The 23,118-nt window shown below is 36.8% G+C and overlaps 1 protein-coding gene and 2 pseudogenes across 1 annotated transcript; 2 read left to right on the top strand and 1 right to left on the bottom strand.

Annotated features, from left to right (window-relative positions):
- Positions 1 to 547: 547 nt before the first annotated feature.
- LOC113352735 lies at positions 548 to 1,581 on the bottom strand (annotated as a pseudogene).
- A 2,557-nt stretch (positions 1,582 to 4,138) lies between these two features.
- On the top strand, positions 4,139 to 6,279 carry LOC113354495 (cytochrome P450 704B1-like). Its single transcript, XM_026597811.1, has 4 exons — positions 4,139 to 4,742; positions 4,862 to 5,536; positions 5,623 to 5,826; positions 5,915 to 6,279. The coding sequence occupies exons 1-4, from the start codon at positions 4,191 to 4,193 to the stop codon at positions 6,095 to 6,097; spliced, it is 1,614 nt and encodes a 537-aa protein (XP_026453596.1). The 5' UTR covers positions 4,139 to 4,190; the 3' UTR covers positions 6,098 to 6,279.
- A 10,274-nt stretch (positions 6,280 to 16,553) lies between these two features.
- On the top strand, positions 16,554 to 19,421 carry LOC113352734 (annotated as a pseudogene).
- Positions 19,422 to 23,118: the final 3,697 nt, after the last annotated feature.

Here is a 23,118-nt window from a genome sequence, read left to right as displayed (position 1 = left end):
TGGCCATATATCATTTTATTAAAAATTAAGTTGTGAAGGTGTGATTTTCTGTGTGCAAAATCCAAATGCTTACCCAATTAGAATTTTGAGTCAAAGTGCCGAATGTTTCAAGATCACTTCAAATTGAGCTATCAGAAAACTTTTATCACTACTAACCAGATATAAGCCAAAATTGACCGAATTTTGATGCAAGTGATTCACGCTAAATTTAGCAGGTGCCAAAAAATGAATCGAAAAAGACATATTTGACATCATATTTTAGCAGTATTCAAAATCGATTTAGCATACTTTAAACTAGTATGCATCTTTACTAAAATGAGGCGTCTGCAGGGATTTCATTGTTTCATTTCATTTTGGATTAAGTATGAAAAAATAACATAGAAATTGGTAAACTAAGCAAATATAGAGTAAATGTGAAGGAATGAATGAAAGATATCCTCCGTTATTAAACACAATGGCACAAAGTTCTGCACATTAAGAAGCGCTAAAACAAGAACACGTAGTCTTATAATACCCATAAATAAGTTTCTTCATGCTTAGTGTGATTGATCATGACTATCCTCTCCGAACCTCTTCATCTAAACCTTGTCCTCCATATCGCCTCTGTCTTCCTTGGAACGAGAGTAATGCCTTCACAAATTCTTTTTCCCCGAAATCAGGCCAGAGACATTCTTCAAAGTAAAGTTCAGTATAAGCTAATTGCCACATTAAGAAGTTACTGAGCCTATGTTCACCACTAGTTCTGATTAGTAAATCAGGGTAAGGGAATTCCGTACACTTTGTTTCAAGTTCTTGTTTGATTAGGTTCTCATTGATGTCTTTTGGTTCAATAAGATTATCGTTTACTTTGCGACAAAGACTTTGGCATGCTTGTATTATGTCTTCTCTTCCACCATAGTTAATTGCAAGAATCACATGCAGTTTCGCGTAGTTCTTTGTCGCTTGACTTGTCTTAGTTATCGCATCTTGAAGTCCAATTGGTAGCTTTGTGGTGTCCCCTATTATAGATACTCGAACCTCATTTCTGATATAACATGCAATGGCAACAGATATGCACTATACTTGTTAGTTATAATGGTATCATTAACGTACTTGTACATCAAAGCAATTACCATATTAATTACCTGATGAAAACCTTCAGGTCTCTCAAAAATATTTCGAATGTGTTCATTAAAAAGTCGATCTCGACCTGGAAACGTACATGGTAATATTCATGAAACATATGGATCGTAAAACATAGTGCTCAAGAGATATGTAGAGGAAGAGAAATGACTGACTTGAGGCCGAACCCAATTCCCAGTAGAGAATGCAAATACAGTCAAGACCTACCCCATTTGTAACATGATTCGGCGAGAAGCTTTAGACTATGAGATGAGGCATTGTTACCTAACACAGGTTCCAGGTCTTTCTTTCTAGCCACCTTCGGTTGCCATCCATGATCACTGCGACGTGTCTTGGTATACGCTCACGAATTAGACCAACAGGCAATTCCTCCTCTGTCCAACCTCTTGCATCACCATCTACCAACTTTCCCATATCTTTGGCGAGTTCTTCTTCTACGTTCACCACCTTATTATCCATCTTTTTTAGCAGATTAATGATATCAAATATAAGTAAATTTGAGAAAAGTTTCTGCTACTATCAACTTTCCTTGTTTTCCTCACAGGGTTAGTTATCATTCGAATCTAAATCTATATTACCTAGACAGTTAGATCCTGGTCACATTTTATAGCGAAAGTACGTGTGCTTTCCCTGACCATCAAATGAGCGATCGATCTGGATCCATCTGCATGACAGAAACTCAGTCACACTAGCAGTGAAGCATCATACATATTCAATGAAAGAAACATAAAGTCAGGACTTTAATGTCATGTAACTTACGTACCTACGTTACTACAGCTAGCGATACAATTTGAACCTCATAAAGTAAAGAAACTATGTGTGTCTTCCCTGACCGTTAAGTGCAATGGATGTGGACCATCCAACCACTTCAGCATTGAAGCTTCATACATGTTCAGTGAAAGAAACATAAAGTATGGACATTAATGGTGATGTAATTTAGTCACATGAAGTGACAGATTTCATTTTGTTTGTTTGGGTGGGTGAAAAAAAAATTCCTAAAACATTTGGGATTTTTTTTACTTCAGTTATTATATTTTTGCATTTTAGGTAATGACTTTAGTTATATTTAAAAACGATATAAAAGAATTTGGACACTAAACATGGGTGATGATATCTACGATATTAATAAGTTACTACTCTAAATGTCCTACTAGGGATTGAGTTGGGAGAGGCTTCGACGCTTCACTATAGTGGCCTTGAAGAACCTACCCGCAAGGTGATGAAAGACACACCTGTTACTCCGTTCGTTTTCGCGTTCGATAAAACTGAATTCATGCTTGATTTTCGAATTCAACAATGCAGAAAATACAAATATCAGCCATCACTGAATTTGCGATTCCAATTTGGTAGAATTGACTCTCTCCTCCCTCTCCAACCGTTTTTTCCAAAAAATTATTCTAAAACTCTCTTCTCCTAAATTTCTTCATCTCCAAATCTAAATCTACTCGGATTTTCCGAGTAGATTTGGGTTTTGTAATTAGTTTTTCATGTTTTCAATAAAAAATCACATTATTTGTGATTTTAGGTTTTAGGGTTTGTTTTTTATTTTACTGTTAATATCTCATGGCTAGTTTATGTCATGTGATTGTAATTATATGCGCCATTAGCATGATTTCATATAGCCTTCGGGCACTTCAATTGGAATCCGATGATATATTCAAGTATATCTTCGAAGACAATCAATTTCGGTGTGACGATGATCAAAATTCAATCAACCAAGATCAATGGCTACTGGAATTGGTTATGATAATGATGTTTAGTGCAAATTATCCTTTTTATGAAGGATTTTCTCTTAATGCAGAAGAAGAAGAAGTTTCCAAATGGTGGATGCAGAATCAAAACACCATCCCTCAAATTACATCGATTACTTCCATGATCAACAATTATGTACTTTTGTTGTATTACAATTCTTATATTTTTGTAATATTTTGCTTTTATACTTTTATATTATATCTATCCGATGTACTTGAATTAGCCTGTTCATGGCTTCCAATTAATATAATCTAAAGAAGTATATCCTCTTTTTTCCTTCATTTTTTTTTTGGTAGAATTCATTGTACTAGTGAGACGTTGTTGACAAACTCAAAACGAATGCCCAAATGCTGTTATTCTTCAAAATGGAAAAATTTGCGCCAAAATATGTGGTTTGGTCCAAGACTACTATGTAAAGTGTAAACTGACCATTTGCATCTGAAACCAAAAATTGTTCACCGACCTAATATTTGTCATGGGAATAGACGAAACATTGCTTTGTTGCACAACTTGCACAAAACTTTGCCCTATCACTTAAAGTCCGCCACGACCAAAAATATTGCGTCGGCTTTTGAACTGATGCAGAATGAATTATTCTCTGGAAACCTTTCTCTCATTCTTTTGAGCAAATCTGTGTTGACACACTCCAAATTCCTGATAAAAGAATGATCCACTGGTTTCAACCAAGGTTAGGACTAGAAGAATCATCGAAGATTGGTCCTTCACTTGTTTGATGGTCTCTAGTTTTTTGTGCCATGACCTGTAATGCAGTAAGTACATAATCAAAATAATCTCTAAAACCATAAACTCAACCAAATCTAATAAAATCATCATACCTGCCCATACACAAAAGATACAATGAAATCTACTAATAACTCCATTTCCATACCAACAAAGCCGGATAAATAAACAAAGGCAAAAAAGCAACGTAGATGCCGCCTAATAAATGTTCGGTGGATTGAACTTTAGGTATCCTTTCGGTGCACTGGTGCCACTAAAACTGGAATCTGCAAATCATTTTCTATTCACGTTTCACTTTCTTTTGAATCAGGTTTTACCCATGCAATGAAAGGTGAGATCACGTCATAAAAGAAAGGTTCTCCAGTTAGTGCAATGGGTTCTTGATGATCAAATAATGTAATGCCACTAGCTATATATATATATATAGGACAAAATGGACGGCTCATACTTAAATAATTAGCCACACTTTAATTAGTCTTCTCTACCCCCTCTTCATAGATTCAAAATAAATTTAGCATCGATTTTTTATTTTTTATTTTGAACAACAGTCAAATATTTAGCCTACTGGTTTTGCCATGGAAAGAGCAAATAACCTTTCAATATTCTTCTCATCATCAAACTTTAATGAATACAAAATCCAATTCAGTATTTTTCTGATGAGTACCGTGTTAACCTATGTCTTCAAGTACAGATGGAATCAGAGGAATGTAAAAGGCCCAAAATCATGGCCATTCATTGGGGTACTTATTGAACTTCTAATGAACTACCACAGAATGCATGATTGGTTAACTGAATACTTCGTTGAATCAAAAACGTTCAAGATTCCATTGCCATTTAAAACATTAACTTACATTGCAGAGCCTGCAAATGTTGAACATGTTCTAAAAACTAACTTCCACAACTACCCAAAGGGTGAAGCTTTTCATGCATGCATGGAAGAGTTGTTTGGAGATGGTATTTTTAATTCAGATGGAGAGATTTGGAAGCAACAAAGAAAGACTTCTAGTTTTGAGTTTGCATCTAGGAACTTAAGAAATTTCAGCACTATTGTTTTCAGAGACCATGCATTGATTCTCTCTGGTATTTTGCACCAAGCATCAATCTGCGGCAAAGAAATTGATATGCAGGTAACTAACTTAATCCCAACTATTTCAAGGACGATTGGAATTTAAATCTTCCTTATTATATCTAGAGTACCATATTGTTATTGCGTGCTGTAAGTATTGAAAAATTTGTTATTTGTTAGGAACTGTTTCTGAGGATGACTCTAGATTCTATATGTAAAGTTGGATTTGGGGTGGAAATTGGAACTTTGTCTCATGAATTACCCGATAATCGTTTTGCTAAAGCTTGTGAAGATGCAACTAGTACTATTACTTATAGATTCATTAATCCTTTATGGAGGTTAGAAAAATTTTTCAATGTTGGGTCTGAAGCATTACTTGTTCAGAGTATCCAAGTCATTGATGAATTTACATACAGTTTGATTCATGAAAGAAAAGCAGAATTACAAGGAGCTAAATCAACTGATAACAATGGTAACAATGTAAAGCATGATATTATGTCAAGATTCATTGAGTTGAGTGAGAACGCTGACACTAGTTTAACAGACAAAAGCCTAAGAGATGTCATTATAAACTTTGTTTTAGCGGGACGTGACACAACAGCGTCAACATTGTCTTGGTTTATATACATGATCATATTAAATCCTAATGTAGCAGAGAGGATCTACAATGAGCTTATAATATTTCAGGAAAATCAAGCTAATGAAGTGACTGTCTATGATCCGGAGGAACCAAAATCTTTCACCGAGAGACTAGCAATATTTGCAAGTCTACTGAATTATGATTCACTTGGAAGGTTATCCTATTTGCATGCAACAATCACTGAGACACTTCGTTTATACCCTGCATTACCACAGGTACATAATAATTTTGAGGGTTTGCCCATACTTACTATTTTTATTAACAGGTAAAAATAAAATGAACTTTCCTCGTATAATTGTAGGATCCAAAAGAAGTATTAGAAGATGATGTTTTACCTGATGGAACAAAAGTAAGAGCAGGAGAACAGGTGGTTTATTCTTCATACGCCATGGGGAGAATGGTGTACAATTGGGGACCTTATGCAACATCATTCAACCCCGATAGATGGTTCAACAAAGAAGGGTTATGTCAAAGTGCATCTCCTTTCAAATTCACGGCATTTCAGGTATCAGTTTTTAGTATATGAATCCGATACATGCAAGTAATAATACCAGTGAAATGTTAACTATCTTGACACTCTCATGCTCATGCAGGCTGGCCCAAGAACATGCTTAGGGAAGGACTCAGCATATTTACAGATGAAGATGACACTTGCTATCTTATGTAGATTCTTCAATTTTCATTTGATTCCGGACTATCCTGTTGAGTACAAAATGACGACAACTCTAAATATGAAGCATGGGTTGAAACTCTCCATCACTGCTAGGCAATCTTGACATGTTTGGGCTGGGTTGCACGGATACCGATACGAGTATCCGATTTTGGTACGTATCGGAGAATCGGATTTGCATTTCTGAAAATGGCCGATACGGATACGTAATGATACCGCCGATATAAATTTTTGTAAATACAATTATTTGTGATTCAATAATATATATTAGACAACATAAATCCAACGTTACTACCAAAATATAATTTCATTCATCATATGTCGTACTAATCTACTAACGTGCACCACTTAATAAACACCACATGTTAGAGTTTTACTAACCTACATCGTCTATTTACCACCACACAGTTTTTGTAAGCCCCTCTCTTACAAAACATTTGTCCCACATCGCTTGCATTTGTTAAAATTCTCACTGAAACTTCCTATATAAGCAGAATAAACTCCTCCAACTTTTCTCAAGTGTTTCTCAACTTTCTGGCGTAGCGCAATGAGAAGTAGAAACCTTCAAATAATTTTTTTGGGAGTTCTCCACTTGATTGCCTACCTTAGTGATAAGGGGAAACCTCAGAAGTAAATTTTTTTGGGCTAAATAGCCGAATTTGAAGGTATCGTATCTGTACCTCGTCTTAGGTATCGGCGCAACCCAGTGTTTGGGCAACAAAGAGATCATACCTGGATCCATTTAATTGTATTAAGAATATATCAAGTTGTTATTACTCTTTTAATATTTTTTTTTCTTTTCTTTTTGCGAGGTAACTAAAAGTTTATTATTGAAATAGTAAGTACATAGTACAAACACTAAAAGGAAAATGCTTCTTACCTCAGATTTGTAAGAAACCCTACAGGCTAAATGATTCACCTAGATTGGATATCCCTCGCCCCACCAAGGGGATGAAGGCCCTAAAACAGTGAGAAACTTCAGGCCCAGAAAGAGCGCAAGAAAGCCATCAAGTGGAAACCTCACATCTAACCCTAACTTCACAATGTTCACATAGACTTCACCAGCCGCCGGAAACCCTGTAAGGCCAAGCACCGTGGTGCTCTTTTTCCCTTACTTATCCCGCACATGTAAGGAAAAATATGATTTGCCAACTACAATGATCTCCCGTATCCCTACTTATGTAGGGATATTCCTTTCTACTACCTAAACTGGATCAGATCTGTTGGGTAGTAGGGAAGGGAAATGACACCGAAACTAAGTTTCCGTGTAAAATCTTGTTTTACGGATACTCAGTCTCCTTGTCTTATCCTTTTAGACGGTTGAATTCTAAAAGTAGCAGTCCCACTAACAAGAATAGAGAACTGAGCACTTGTTACACACCAGTGAATCCATTTGATCCATCTTCCACCAAAACCATTTTCCCTCAAAATAGAGAACATAGAATTTCATTAACATTGTTAAAAGATTTCTCCATGTCTATCTTGCATAGTATACCTGGTTTCTTTTGCTTTAGCCTACTATCAATGCACTCATTAGCTATTAAAATGTCATCCATAATTTGTTTCTTCTGAATAAAAGCACCTTGAGCAATGGAAATAAGGCTAGGCATCACCATTTCCATTCTTTCAGCAAGTAGATTTAAAATTATCTTGTAAAAACTGCTTATAAGACTTAGGAGTCTAAAGTCCTTTGTTGTAGTTGAATCTTCCTTCTTTGGGATAAGTTTAAGAAAAGACATGTTAAGTCTCCAATCTAACTTATCCTTAATGTAAAATTCATTAACAACAACCATCACATCCTTCTTGTTAAAACTCCAGCAAGCTTTGAAAAATTCTATTTTGAATCCATCAGGGTCTGGTGCCTTATTAGCACTAGAAATCTTAATAGCATTTACCACTTTCTCCTCCTCAAAAGTTTTCTCCAACTAGTCTTTCTGAGTGACCTTTAAACACTTGAAGTTCACGCCATCAAAATTAGGAGAAACTATATTACTAGCAGTGAACATCTTGGAATAAAACTGCTGAATTTCATTTTTTATTGCATCCTGATTAAAGACATCTACTCCATCAATTTCCAGTTTAGTAATACAGTTTCTTCTTCTCTTGGTATTTGCAATACTATGAAAATAATGAGTATTTTAATCTCCCTCATGAAAACCTTTAACCTTATATAGCTCTCTGAAATCTCATTCTTGCTCTTGGTAGCTTGACATTGTTAAGCTTAACTAGCAAGTTTGTCCTTTCTTCATTTTGCAGTTCAATACTCTGATCTTCTCATTCAGATCCTCCTCCTGCACCCTAACCTGACCAAAAGTAGATTTACTCCATGGTTTTATAAAAAAAACTTCAAGTTTTGAAGCTTCCTAAAAAGAATATATAGCCAGGAGTTCCAGAAAAATCCATAGAATTCCTCCAAGTTTCGACATGCTTAACAAAATCTGGATGCTGAATCCAATGATTCTCAATTTTGAAGCTAGAATTACACTTGATATCAGAAGTCACTTCCAACATTAGAGGGTTGTGGTCCGAGGTAGTTCTCACCAGAGCTGTTTGAGTTGCATTACAAAATTTGGCATCAAAAGAAGTACATACCAAAGTTCTATCCAATCTACAAAGAAGTGGATCATCTTGTTTGTTACTCCAAGTAAAGGAGCCACCATTCAAAGGTAATCCACAAATTCCAGAGCTATCAATGAAGTAATTTAGAAAAACCATATTCCTTATATCACCTCCTGTTTTGTTCCACTCAGCATCACTTCTCACTGCATTGAAATCTCCCATTAAACACCAAGCTTCAGCACACCAATTCCTGACTTCAGCTAAGTCTTTCCAAAAATCTTCTCTCAAGTTGTAATCGCAAGGAGAATAAACATTTTTCATTATGAATTTGACCATTGCTTCTGCATCTGAACAGAATAGAGATTGAATTAAAACCAATTCTCTTATCTAGTAACTCCAAAGAAGCATTATCCCAAATAGTGATTAAGCCTCTACTATTACCAGCTACACCTTGTGAAGGAATAAATTCAAATCCAAAGTCAGAGTCACACCAAAGATATCTTACAAACCAATAAGAAAAGTTTCCCATTTAGTTTCCTGAATTGCACAGAGAAGATATTTTTGAGCAGCAATTAAATCTTTCGCAGCTATTTTCTTGTCGTAAGAATTTATCCCTCTAATGTTCCAATTAAGAATTTATTCTCCATCACCCACCACTAACTCCCTTGAATTGACTTCTTCCACCTCCAATTGTAGACCACTAGAGTCAGTAGAGTTGTTTGAGTCACAGCTATCCTGCACCTTTTTGCCAGCTTCAATTGCTTTATATCTATCTCTGTACTTGAACAAAATTTTTGCAATAATCTCATTAGCTTGTTTTTCATCTTTAGTTGTGATACCACCCAACCTACTACATAACTTAAATACCAGTTTTGAAGTTGAAAATATTACGTGATTGGAGTCAATGTTTTTGTTATGTATGTCACCAAGTTTGATTATAATATTATCCTCAACCACTGTAAAGAGATTATCAGCATCTAAAGTCAGTGGAAGACTGTTCAGAACCAGTTCAGGTGTACTATCAACAATTATTTCTTCAGCTGTATTTTCATACATAACCAATTGAGGACAAAAACCTTCTGGCTGCACTACTTCCAATATGGTGATTCTCAAGTCTAGTGGAAGTAGGAACTACACCTTCTCTTCTAAAAACTCTAGAATTCAGAACACCGGGACTGACTAAAACAAATGGTTTTTCAGATTGCTTGGGGATTACTCCTTCTTTTCCAACCACATTTTGTTGACCAGATACCTCAGCAGCCAAAATACCATCAATTATTTCCAACCTTGAAGAAACCTCGTCATCTAAAGGATGGAATCTATTGACAATGTCGATTTTAACTCTATGTTGAGAGATGGGAACTGCACCCACACATCCATGAAACTCATCAATAGAATTAACAATCCCGACTTCATTAACTTTATGTTATCACCACCAACCTAATAGTGTGATCAACTTCCTGACCAACAATACACGAAGGAGAACCGCCAGTGGTAATTGGATTAGGTAACATCTGAGTCTTAGGTTGGTAAACCCAATAATCACAAGATGTGACTTAGCCGATTCTGATTCAATCCTAACTGATTTAATACCAGGAGAAAGATTTGAATTTGATTTTTTCTGTTTATTTTCAAACTCGTTAATCATTATCTTAAACTCCTCAATTGTAGGCTTATTCTTAGGGAAAAAATTGAAATCTCATTCAATCATAACAACCCACCTTGAGTCTCCTTCTTCAACCGGAAGAGCCACTGAAATCATCGAGAAATCTCCTTTAATAGCGATTCTGATTTATTTATTTTTTTTATTTGTCGACTGTAATGTGCTAACATCAATATCGACCAAACCTCTCAATGATTTCCCTACGGATCTTAAAAGGTAGTAAATCCAGTTCCTACGAGGAATACCCCTAACTTTGATCCATTTGCCCAATTTTGACATCGCCTGAATTGGAATTATGTTGTTTTTGATAACAGCCTTTTCCTTTTGGATCAATAACTCCTCTCGAAACTGAGACAGATGAACAACAACATTGTCTATTAGAAATTTCCTTGGCCTCCATAAGTCCAGCCGACAATCATGCCTGACTTCAGTTTTAGTTGTTTGTTCATCAAAAATTTCCATATAAATAAAAGACTTCCACTGCATCTGAGATCTTATCTCCTTTGCTATTCTCTTACATCTAACAAGACCTCAACATAGATTAAACCCGCAAAAGACCTCCTCATGTTCTTCTTCTGAAAAGATATATTGAAGTCCTCATCAGATGGAATGGTTTGAGTTATCTTTTTGAGCGAGTTAATCTCCTTCAGCTAAAATAGCCTAGTAATAGCAGCTATCTCTACTAGGAATATAAAGTGCATACGATCTATCCTCATCTCCCCTCCTTACTCTTGATATTCTCAAGTATCTTCCTCCTTCGTTTTCCTTATCTTCCCAAAGAAGAAGTTTCACAAGATTTTCTCGGCCATTTCTTGTTCATGTGAATTCCATCTCTTGCTTCATTCAAAACATCAACGACCCAAATAGCCGTCTCTGCAGAAAAAATGAATCCAAGATCTAATCCCTCTTCTTTTCTTCTCCTCCACTCTGATGCTCTGAACATTCCCCATGGTTTTCATTGAAAGGAAGAAAGTTTTCCTCTCTAGATACAAAGTGAGAGGATTTTTCGCTCGTTCTCTCTCCATCCTCTCTCATTTATGTTTATTGAGAGACTATTTTTTATTTTGGCTAACTTGTTCTTCAGTTCTTTTGATCTGTCGCATGCCTTACATCCAACACATTTAGTAGTTCATATTGTAACTTGTCCACAACATGGATGGATTTCTTGAAATTTGGTTGTTTGGTTTTTAATAACGTGATAATGATTCCAAATTTTAGCGAAAATTATCCTTGTTTAATTAGGGGATGTGGGTATTGGAAGGGTACTACTCCTTTCGTTTTAAAAAAAATAGGCTTGTTTGGTTTGCACAAATATTAAGAGAACTAATCACTATAACCACTTTCTCATCATTTTTTCTAATTTATTTTTGATCTCATTGATTTGATATTAGAGAGAAAATGGGGAGAGGAATGGTCCTCACTTTGTATTAAGAGAGACAAAGAAAAGAGAGAAATGGTCCCTACATGGCTAAATTTATTAACTAATACCATTTGATTTTCCAAATAAGGAAACATTCCTATTCTTTTGACACGGATGGAGTAGTAAATAAAACAAAATAAGGTTAATTTAAAGGTCCTTTAACCAATATTTTTGTTAATGGAAAAATTGCCCTTTTTAATTATAAGATTAGTCTTACTTAATTATGTATATTTTTTTATCTTTTTACCCGATTTACATGAAAATCGTAATTGAAGGTGTATATTGATTTACGGGTGCAGATCCTCTGTGACTGAAATGCTCCCGTCCCTCTGTCTCGGCCAATGACAGACAGACAAGTTTCCATATTAAAATTAAATTTTAGTAATTTCATAATAAAAATAAAATTTAACACGTGGATTTTGGACGGGTGAGATCTCTTACACGTTTTACTCTAATTTAGCCACGCGTATATCAGATCCGAGTCTCTGAGTCCTGTTAATATAATCTATTGGGTTATGGAAAACTCCCTTGCCATCCTTGTGGGAGAAGGGACCATATATATATTATTATTAATAATCTCTATTAAAGAGAATATCCTTGGTCCGCTAAATATGGTAGAATATAATCTATTACACCCCCTTAGTCTTAGCGGGAGAGAAACAAACACTAAGACTAGTACAAAACGAAGAAATAATTGTCTAGGAAGACCCTTCGTGAAAATATCAGCGTACTGATTTTCGGATGGAATGTGTAGCACCCGAATGTCCCCAATACGGACGCGTTCACGAACAAAATGAATGTCGATTTCCACATGTTTGGTGCGTTGATGTTGAACCGGATCACCCGACATGTAGCTCAAGAAGTAAATTCCGGAGTCAAGTCGTCTCGGCCACGGCATTAGCCACACCCCGATATTCAGCTTCAGCACTGGAGCGGGAGACAGTCGCCTGACGTTTGGAAGACCAAGAAACAAGGTTGTCACCCAAAAAAATGCAGAAACCAGAGGTAGATCGTCGTGAATCAGGACAGCCCGCACAATCAGCATCAGAGTATGCATGGATGCCAGAAATGGTGGATACAGATAAAAATAACCCATGTTCGATAGTGCCCTGGAGGTACCGAAGTATACGCCGGAGTGCCTGCATGTGAGGTTCTCTAGGGTCGTGCATGAATAAACATACCTGTTGAACCGCGTAAGATATGTCCGGTCGAGTAAAAGTAAGATACTGTAAAGCCCCAGCCAAACTTCGGTATAGAGTAGGATCCTTAAGAGCTGGTCCAGAGGTAGCGCTAAGCTTGGAGTTGGTGTCGACCGGAGTGGCCACTGGATTGCAGGCAGTCATGGATGCACGAGAAATGATGTCCTTCGTATAGAGTGACTGAGACAAAAACAACCCGGAGGATGACCGAGAAGCAGTGATTCCCAAAAAATGATGTAAGGAGCCAAGGTCAGTCATACAGAACTCTTGTTTCATCATGTCAATAAAACGGGTGAGAAGAACATCAGTAGAGGCAGTGAGTATGATATCATCAACGTACAGTAATAAGTATGTCGTGTCCTGTCCTGACCGATAAATAAATAGATATGGATCACATACACTACCCTGAAAACCACATTGAGTGATGAAAGTCGCAAACCGCTGAAACCATTCCCGAGGTGCCTGTTTGAGACCATAAAGAGATCTACGAAGGCGGCAAACATAATCCGGGTGAGTAGGATCAACAAATCCCGGAGGTTGGTGCATATAAACCGTCTCAGTAAGATCCCCATGAAGAAAGGCATTCTTGACGTCCAATTGGTGAATGGGCCAAGATCTGGAGGTAGCAATGGTGAGAACTGTGCGGATAGTTGCGGGCTTAACAACCGGACTAAACGTCTCAAAGCAATCAACACCAACTTGTTGTGATTTACCGTTAGCGACAAGGCGGGCTTTGTGACGTTCCAAAGTGCCATCTGCATGAAACTTGTGACGGAATAGCCACATGGAGGGAATGATATGAGCACCAAGAGGTCTCGGCACTAGATCCCAAGTGTGAGTTTTCAACATTGCAATATATTCATCTATCATGGATTTCTTCCAGTTTGGGTCCCTAAGAGCATATAGGTGAGATTTGGGGAGGGTGGAGATGTGGTTTCGGGTTTGAACGTGGAGATTGAGCTTGTTGGAGGGATGGAAAATCCCATGAGAGACCCGAGTGGCAGGGCGAGAGGGAGAATCAGGAGTGTTGCTCGGGGGGGAGGGAGGGGAGGGGGGTTGCTGTCGGACAGGGAAGGTACTGCTGGGTTTGAAGGGGAGTTAAGGGATGGGATGAGTTGTTGGGCTTGCTGGGCCGGAGCGGGTGAAGATGGCGGAACAGCAGAGTGAGAAGAGCTGGGCTGAGACGCAGAGTTAGGTGAGTTGGGTTGGGTAAGAGAGGGAGAATAAATGGGCCTGGCAGAAGAGGGGGAAACGCTGGGCTGAGCAGGGGAATCAGAGTTGCTGGGTAATGTGTCCGTGTGTGGGAGAGCCGGACAGGTAGAGGGAGAACAGGAGATGGGTGGAGATGGGACAGCGCAAGAAGTTCGCCGTGGACGGCGGTGAGGTGGAGTGTAGAGGTGGTGAGACGACGGTTGGGTAGAATGAGGAGATGGGTAAGCCAGTGGGAGTGGAAAATGAGGAGAAATGGATTGGGTAGATGGTTCGAGGTTGTGAGAGCGATGGTTGGAAGAAGTGCGGAAGGGAAAAACGTTTTCATCAAACGTTACATGGCGAGACAAGATAATTTTGTTAGTGGCTAGGTCAAGGAAACGATAGCCACGATGATGAGGAGAGAAACCAAGGAAAACACATCTAGAGGATCGAGGGGAAAGCTTGTGAGGAGTGGTGGCGGACAAATTAGGATAACAAAGGCAACCAAACGTACGTAGGTGATCATACGTCGGTTGGCGTTGATAGAGAATTGACACCGTGAGGCGAAGTGAAGCACGGCGGAAGGGAGGATGTTATGGAGATAGACGGCCATATGGAGTGAATCGGCCCAATATTTGTATGGGATAGAGGCATGGGACATGAGAGTGCGGGTGATATCGTTAACACGACGAATCATACGCTCCGCTTTCCCATTTTGAGATGAGGTGTGAGGACAGGAGAACGAAAGACTAAACCAGATTCTTAGAAAAATCATGAAAAAAGTTATCAATTCACGTCCCATATCGGATTGAAAACATTTGATATCTCGCTCAAATTGAGTGTTGACAAAGGACCGAAACTCCAAGAATTTGGAGTGGACCTGAGATTTGAGCTTCAAGGGATACACCCATAGATAATTAGTATAGTCATCCAACAAAATAAGATAATAGCGAAAACCAGTATCAATATGTATAGGACAAGTCCATAAATCACTATGAATAATATCAAATGGAGCAGAAGTGAAAGAATTTTAGTCAGAGAAAGGAAGAAGAACATGTTTACTAACTTGACAAGAATGACAAAGTTTGGTAGACTGTTGTTTATTACATTGAATTAAAGAGTGGGAACGTAAATTATTTAAAATAGCTTGTCCAGGATGACCAAGACGGCTGTGCCAGATATCATGAGAGCAGACGGTAAGAGACAGTGGTGGAGACTGAGATGATTTTGAAGTGGGAACGACAGAAGTTGTGAGAGGATAAAGTTCCCCAGAGCTATCACAGCGAAGAAGGATCGTCCTCGAATTCAAATCCTTCACAGAAAAACCATAAGGATCAAATTCAACAGACACATGATTATCAGTTGTGAACTTTCGAACGGAAATAAGATTTTTGATAATATCAGGAACTACGAGGGTATCGTTGAGGTGAAGAGGTCGGGACGAGAGGTTTATAGAGTGGGTGCCACTAGCCATAACTGGAATAGAGTTACTCCCTTGCACTCCTTGTGGGAGAAGGGACCATATATATATTATTATTAATAATCTCTATTAAAGAGAATATCCTTGGTCCGCTAAATATGGTAGAATATAATCTATTAAGATCCGAGTCTCTGAGTCCTGTTAATATCGCTCTCCATCTTCCTCGTTCGATCTTCGCAAAAACAGAAAAGAACAAAAAAAAACAGGTTGCTGATGAGATTCAGAAAAACTAGAGGAATCATGGTGAGGAGTGAACAGAGAGTTGGGTGTGTATTTCACTTTCTTGTTTGTAGAAAATACGAAAATGGTTAGATAGTTTTGATACAGTAGAGAATAAGCAATTGCTTATGATGAAGCAGCTAGAAATCTAAGAGGACCTAAAGCAGAAACTTATATCATCATCAAAATCAGCAGCAGAAGCAATGGAGGAATAATAACTATCATCATTTTTGTCAAATCTGTTTTCTCCACCACAGGTGATGTCCATCACAAATGATTAATAATATTTCTTCTGCTTCTTTTTTACGTAAAGATTTTTCTGGTAATAGTGAGGAAGTGGTTGTTAGAAATGAAGAAGATCCTAACTAACTAACAGTATCAGTGGCAAGATTTTCAAGTATCATACGAAGATCCTATTTTAGAAAGAATATAGTATTTACTTAGTTTATCTTTCTAATTTGAATTTAAATATATTTAGCTTAAAATTAATTTTAATATTAACACGTGTTCCTCTGTGATTGGTGGGGACAGAGGGACAGGAGCATTTTGGTCACGGAGGATCTGCGATGATTGGCCGACTTTACACACTATCGCCTTTCCATTTCTTCTTTATCTTGTTACTCCCACTATTGGTATCTGTTTAATGGCTTGTAATAGTTGATAACATTAATTATACTTAATGTCATCTTTATTTTGAAGTATGGAACCACAATCAAATATTTAGCCTACTGGTTTTGCCATGGAAAGAGCAAATAACCTTTCAAAATTCTTCTCATCATCAAACTTTAATGAGTACAAAATGAATTCAGTATTTTTCAGGTGAGTATCGTGTTTTCCTATGTCTTCATGCACAGATGGAATCAAAGGAATTTAAATGGCCCAAAATCATGGCCGTTCATTGGGGTACTTGTTGAACTTCTAATGAACTACCACCGAATGCATGATTGGTTAACTGAATACTTCGTTGATCAAAAACGTTCAAGGTTCCATTGCCATTTAAAACATTAACTTACATTGCAGAGCCTGCAAATGTTGAACATGTTCTAAAAACTAACTTCCACAACTACCCAAAGGGTGAAGCTTTTCATGCATGCATGGAAGAGTTGTTTGGAGATGGTATTTTTAATTCAGATGGAGAGATTTGGAAGCAACAAAGAAAGACTTCTAGTTTTGAGTTTGCATCTAGGAACTTAAGAAATTTCAGCACTATTGTTTTCAGAGACCATGCATTGATTCTCTCTGGTATTTTGCACCAAGCATCAATCTGCGGCAAAGAAATTGATATGCAGGTAACTAACTTAATCCCAACTATTTCAAGGACGATTGGAATTTAAATCTTCCTTATTATATCTAGAGTACCATATTGTTATTGCGTGCTGTAAGTATTGAAAAATTTGTTATTTGTTAGGAACTGTTTCTGAGGATGACTCTAGATTCTATATGTAAAGTTGGATTTGGGGTGGAAATTGGAACTTTGTCTCATGAATTACCCGATAATCGTTTTGCTAAAGCTTGTGAAGATGCAACTAGTACTATTACTTATAGATTCATTAATCCTTTATGGAGGTTAGAAAAATTTTTCAATGTTGGGTCTGAAGCATTACTTGTTCAGAGTATCCAAGTCATTGATGAATTTACATACAGTTTGATTCATGAAAGAAAAGCAGAATTACAAGGAGCTAAATCAACTGATAACAATGGTAACAATGTAAAGCATGATATTATGTCAAGATTCATTGAGTTGAGTGAGAACGCTGACACTAGTTTAACAGACAAAAGCCTAAGAGATGTCATTATAAACTTTGTTTCTTGGCTCTTGCGTGCAGTAAGTATTGAAAAATTTGTTATTTGTTAGGAACTGTTTCTGAGGATGACTCTAGATTCTATATGTAAAGTTGGATTCGGGTGGAAATTGGAACTTTGTCTCATGGATTACCCGATAATCGTTTCGCTAAAGCTTGTGAGGATGCAACTAGTACTATTACTTATAGATTCATTAATCCTTTATGGAGGTTAGAGAAATTTTCAATGTTGGGTCCGAAGCATTACTTGTTCATAGTATTGAAGTCATTTATGAATTTACATACAGTTTGATTCATGGTAACAATGTAAAGCATGATATTATGTCAAGATTCATTGAGTATTTGAGTTCATCGAGTGAGAACCCTGACAATAGTTTAACAGACAAAAGCCTAAGAGATGTCATTATAAACTTTGTTATAGCGGGACGTGACACAACGGCGTCAACATTATCTTGGTTTATATACATGATAACAATAAATCCTAATGTAGCAGAGAGGATCTACAAAGAGCTTATAACATTTGAGGAAAATCAAGCTAATGAAGTGACTGTGTATGATCCGGAGGAACCAAAATCTTTCACCGAGAGACTAGCAATATTTGCAAGTCTACTGAATTATGATTCACTTGGAAGGTTGTCCTATTTGCATGCAACAATCACGGAGACACTTCGTTTATACCCTGCAATACCACAGGTACATAATACTTCTGAGGGTTTGCCAATACTTCTTGTTTTTATTAACATGTGAAAGTAATATAAATTTTCCTCATATAATTGTAGGATCCAAAAGAAGTATTAGAAGATGATGTTTTACCTGATGGAACAAAAGTAAGAGCAGGAGAACAGGTGGTTTATTCTTCGTACGCCATGGGGAGAATGGTGTACAATTGGGGACCTTATGCAAAATCATTCAACCCCGATAGATGGTTCAACAAAGAGGGGTTATGTCAAAGTGCATCTCCTTTTAAATTCACGGCATTTCAGGTATCAGTTCTGAGTACTATGAATCCGATACATGCAAGTAATAATACCAATAAAATGTTAACTATCCTGACAGCTGCAGCATGAATGTTTTGATATGCCACTCTCATGCTCATGCAGGCTGGCCCAAGAACATGCTTAGGGAAGGACTCAACGTATTTACAGATGAAGATGACACTTGCTATCTTATGCAGATTCTTCAATTTTCATTTGAGTCCGGACCATCCCGTTGAGTACAAAATGACGACAACTCTAAATATGGATCAGGGGTTGAAGCTTAATGTAACTACTAGGCAATCTGTTGGAAAACGATTAATAATAATTTTTTAAAGTTTTAATAAAAAATTATAATTTATTGTTTTCTTTTGAGAATGAAACTTATTAGTCCCACATTGTGGAGTTTCCAATTTTTAGTAATTTTAAGAAACTACATAAACCTTTTAGTCCCACATCGGGGAGTTTTTCTTCTTAAGTTGTATTTGTCAATTATATAAATAAATTCACTATTTTTGTAAAATCTATGAGAAAGGAGTTTCTTTATATTTAGAGGGACCTCTAAGGGAAAAAACATTTTATATTGTTTTCTCAAAAGTATTCAAGATTTTCCTTTATGGTTTTTCGGAGTTGCCAAGCTCAAGTTGAGCATCTACTACATATGCTAGTAGTAGGTGTAATAGGGTGTTTTATCCTGGAGATATCCGTCCTGTGAGGGCTATAGCATCACTCATGAGTGTAGCCAGCATCACTCATGAGTGTAGCCAGCATCACTCATGAGTGTAGCCAGCATCACTCATGAGTGTAGCCGGGCGCTAATGTCTTAAGGGCAACGTGTTGAACACGTGACTCACTCTGTTTTTCCAAAGTTTTGCCTTGTTGTTGTTGCGGAGTTATGGGGAGCTCGTTCACTTCCATTATAAAGGAGCTATGACATTAAAATTTGTAATAATCGAAAATGGTTGGTTGGTTTGTGAATCATGGATGTTAATTGTGGAGTGAAAAACAAAAACAATTTTTTGTTCATCTGTAGAGTTTCAAGATTATCTCTTAACCTAGAAGGAATTTCGATGAACCCTTTTGACACAACGTAGTAGACATCCTGATAGTTACCCACGTAAAATTTCAGAATTTTTGGAGTTGTAAAAGTATTTGTTTGATATTTTACAAAACAGACAAATGTTCCTGAAAAATTCTGACGGGCAAACTTTTGTTGTTAACTAAAGTATTTTTTATGGGGTAATCATGAGTTTTTTAATATGGTGGTTCAAACGAAGTTTGTAAATCTAGATATTATATTCAAAACTCATATTTTATCTTCCGTTTCGGAAGTAAGGTTTGTGAGATGTGGTGTATTAGGTGATTGAGAAATTACCGTGTCCGTGGTCAGAGTATAAACGAAGATTGTGACATGAAATTGAAAAGGAACATGGCTACCAGGCGCATGTGGATGAACACAAGTCTTCCAAAGCTGACAAAGGAGGGAATATCAAACATAACTCTAACCGTAGTCTTCATAAGAAAGGTATGTTTCGTAAAACTGAATCCGGCGTTACTTTAATTAAGGGTGATTGTTATGTTTGTAAAATTCTGGGCCATACGGTAGTAAAGTGTAGACAACATAAAACCTTAATAAGTAGAAAGTTAATGCTAATTTAGTTGAAACAAATTAGAATGAGTTCATTGACATGATGTCGGAAGTTATTTTAACAACCAATGTGAGAGACCAGAAGGTGGACTCTGGAGCCACCAAGAATGTTTGTTGAAACAGAGACCTGTTCACCTCCTATCAGAGGATAGGGGATGTCGAGAAACTCTTTTTGAGTAACTCATGTGCAATAGAGGTTGCATAAAAGGAAAAGGTCGAGCAGAAGCTCATATCTGTAATACTCTCACATTGAATGAAGTTTTCATGTTCCAAGCATATGCACGAATCTTGTATCTTGTTCTATTGCAGATGGAAAAAGATTTAAGATCTTAATTTTTTCTGGAAAACTTGTTGTAACAAGGAAGTTATTTTTTAAGCAAGAGTTATAGGACTTTGGGTCTATATAAGCTTAACGGAAAAAACTGATGATGTGAACATAGTTGATTCTTGTGATTTCTTTATGTGATTGATTGTTTTATGTGGTAAGCTTGTAACCGTAAACTTATAAGTCAATGCTTAACTGGATAGCATAGGCTGCGTACCCAAATTTAGTTTGGACTTTGAAGACAAAAGTGAAATCTGTGAAGAATCAAATTTGCTTTAAAACCTTTTAGCACAAATGTTCAGAGTAATTCTAAGCCTTTAGAATTAATTCAGTTAGGACTAGATGGCATGAGTTCAACCTAAAATCACTGTGGTAAAAGATGATTTATAACTTCCGTAGATGATTGTACGAGGTATTGTCTTGTATACTTTCTTAGGGATAAGGATGTTGCCTTAGAAGCCTTAAGATGTATAAACTTGAAGTTCAAAACCAATTAGAAGCCTTGAACATAACAACTGTATCCTTAAGAAGATGATAATTTCCATGTTGATTAGTTCAGGATTACCTGCAGCCTTGTGGGGGGAGGCAGTCCTCTTAACTAGTATATCCTGAATATAGTACCCTTAAGGATCAGATGAAACTCCATATGATTTATGGAAAGGTAGATGACCTTCTTATGAATACGTCAAAGTGTGGGGGTGTTTGACTAAGATTGTCATTCCTCTTCCTAAAAGAACTAGATAGAAACCAAAAATGTTGATTGTGTCTTCATATAAGGTATGCTGAGTATACTTCTACATATAGATTTTTGGTTGTGTGTTCTGATTTTTCAGACTTTGGTGTGATTTTTTCTGACTTTGGTGTGATTACTATTACATAATCTAGGGATGCTGAGTTCTTTGGAAATGTTTATTCTTAAACCTGTACCTCATTAGAGATGTGTTATTGATCCCTAGATTTATTTTCAAATAGTCAGAACTTATCTTAAAGGAAGATGAAGTTACGGTTGAGCCTAAGAGAAGTAAAAAAAAAAAAATTAGACTTGAGACTTCTTATGAAGCCGACTTCATAACATGCCTAGCTTAGTCTAAGCCCTGGACTTGTAAAGAAGCCTTGATATCTACTGAAACCCAATTCTGGTAAGAAGCTTCATTTAGTGAAATGGCTGAGTCCGTCGGAACCTGACTTGGAAGGTTTATAGTTTACCTCTAGAGAGTAAGACCACGAGATGTAAATAAGTCTTTAAGAGGAAACATTAGGTATATGGAACTGTGGAAAAATATTAGGCTAAGTTGGCAGCTAAATGCTATAAACTAAAAGAATGTGTATATTTTCTTGATTCTTATTCACATGTGACGAGATTTACTTCCGTTGAGATGCTAATTGTTATTGCTGTCATAAACAAATTAGAGATACATCAGATGGATGTTAAGACAACTTTTCTAAAATCGTGAATTAGATAAAGAAATTTACATGGACCAATCTGAGGACTTTGTAGTGAAAGGTTATGATGACAAAGTTTGTAAATTGAAAAAAAATTTGTATGGTTTATAAAATAAGCACGTAAACAGTGACATGAAAAATTTGATCATATAATAATGTGTAGTGGATTTAAGTTAATGAATCTGACAAGTATATTTACAACTAACTTTTTATGGATGCCTGTGTGATTGTATGCTTGTATGTTGATGATATGCTTATACTTGATACAAACTTATATGTGATTAATTCCACTAAAAAAAACATGCGCTGAATGAGAACGTTGACTTGAAAGACTTAGGCCCTGTTGATGTAATCTTAGGGATGAGGATTAGAAGATAATCTAGCATTTATAGTCTTAGTCGTTCTCATTATGTTGAATTTTGTGCTTAAGAGATACAATCAGTGTGATTGTAAGCCTGCTTGTACTCCGTACGATTATTCTTGTAGACTCAAGAAAATTAAGGATAGTGGAGTATCTTAACTTGAATACTCAAGAGTTATAGGATTTCTGATGAATTTAATGAATTGTAAGTGTCCAGACATTTCCTATAGTGTGAGTAAGTTAAGTACATATACTTGTTATCCAGAGAAAGAGCATTGGGATGCACTTAGTAGAGTATTACGGTACCTAAAATACTCTATTACCTTTTGTTTGGTTTATGAAAGGTATCTTGCTGTCCTTGAGAGACTTTGTGATGCAAACTGGATAGTTGACTCAGAGGAGTCTTAAGTCTACGAGTGGATATGTTTTCACTCTAGCAGGAAGGTTTGTTTTGGAAGATTTCCAAACATACATATATTTCTCAATTCATTATGGAATCTGAGAGTATTGCGATAGATAAAGCACGAGAGGGGGCTGAGTGCCTAAGATGCTTTTTAGAAGACATTCCTCTCTGGCATAGGCATGTGCCAGCTATATCTATATACTGTGTTAGCCAAGCTATAATATCTAAAGCTAAAAATAACTAATCTTAATTGGCGTTATTTACATTGATTGGATAAATTCCAAGGAGAATATCGCGCAACCTTTGACGAAAGGTTCATCCAAAGAGATTGTTAGAACCACATCGAAGGGGATGGGGCTTAAGCTCATAAATTGAACTTGCCATGAAGGATACTCAACCTTGCTGACTGGAGATCCCAAGATCAATGTTTCGAATGAGAC

The sequence above is a fragment of the Papaver somniferum genome, chromosome 2 (genome assembly GCF_003573695.1).
Source record: "Papaver somniferum cultivar HN1 chromosome 2, ASM357369v1, whole genome shotgun sequence".
NCBI classification, from domain to species: Eukaryota; Viridiplantae; Streptophyta; class Magnoliopsida; order Ranunculales; family Papaveraceae; genus Papaver; species Papaver somniferum.
This window is presented reverse-complemented; position numbering and strand designations above follow the sequence as displayed.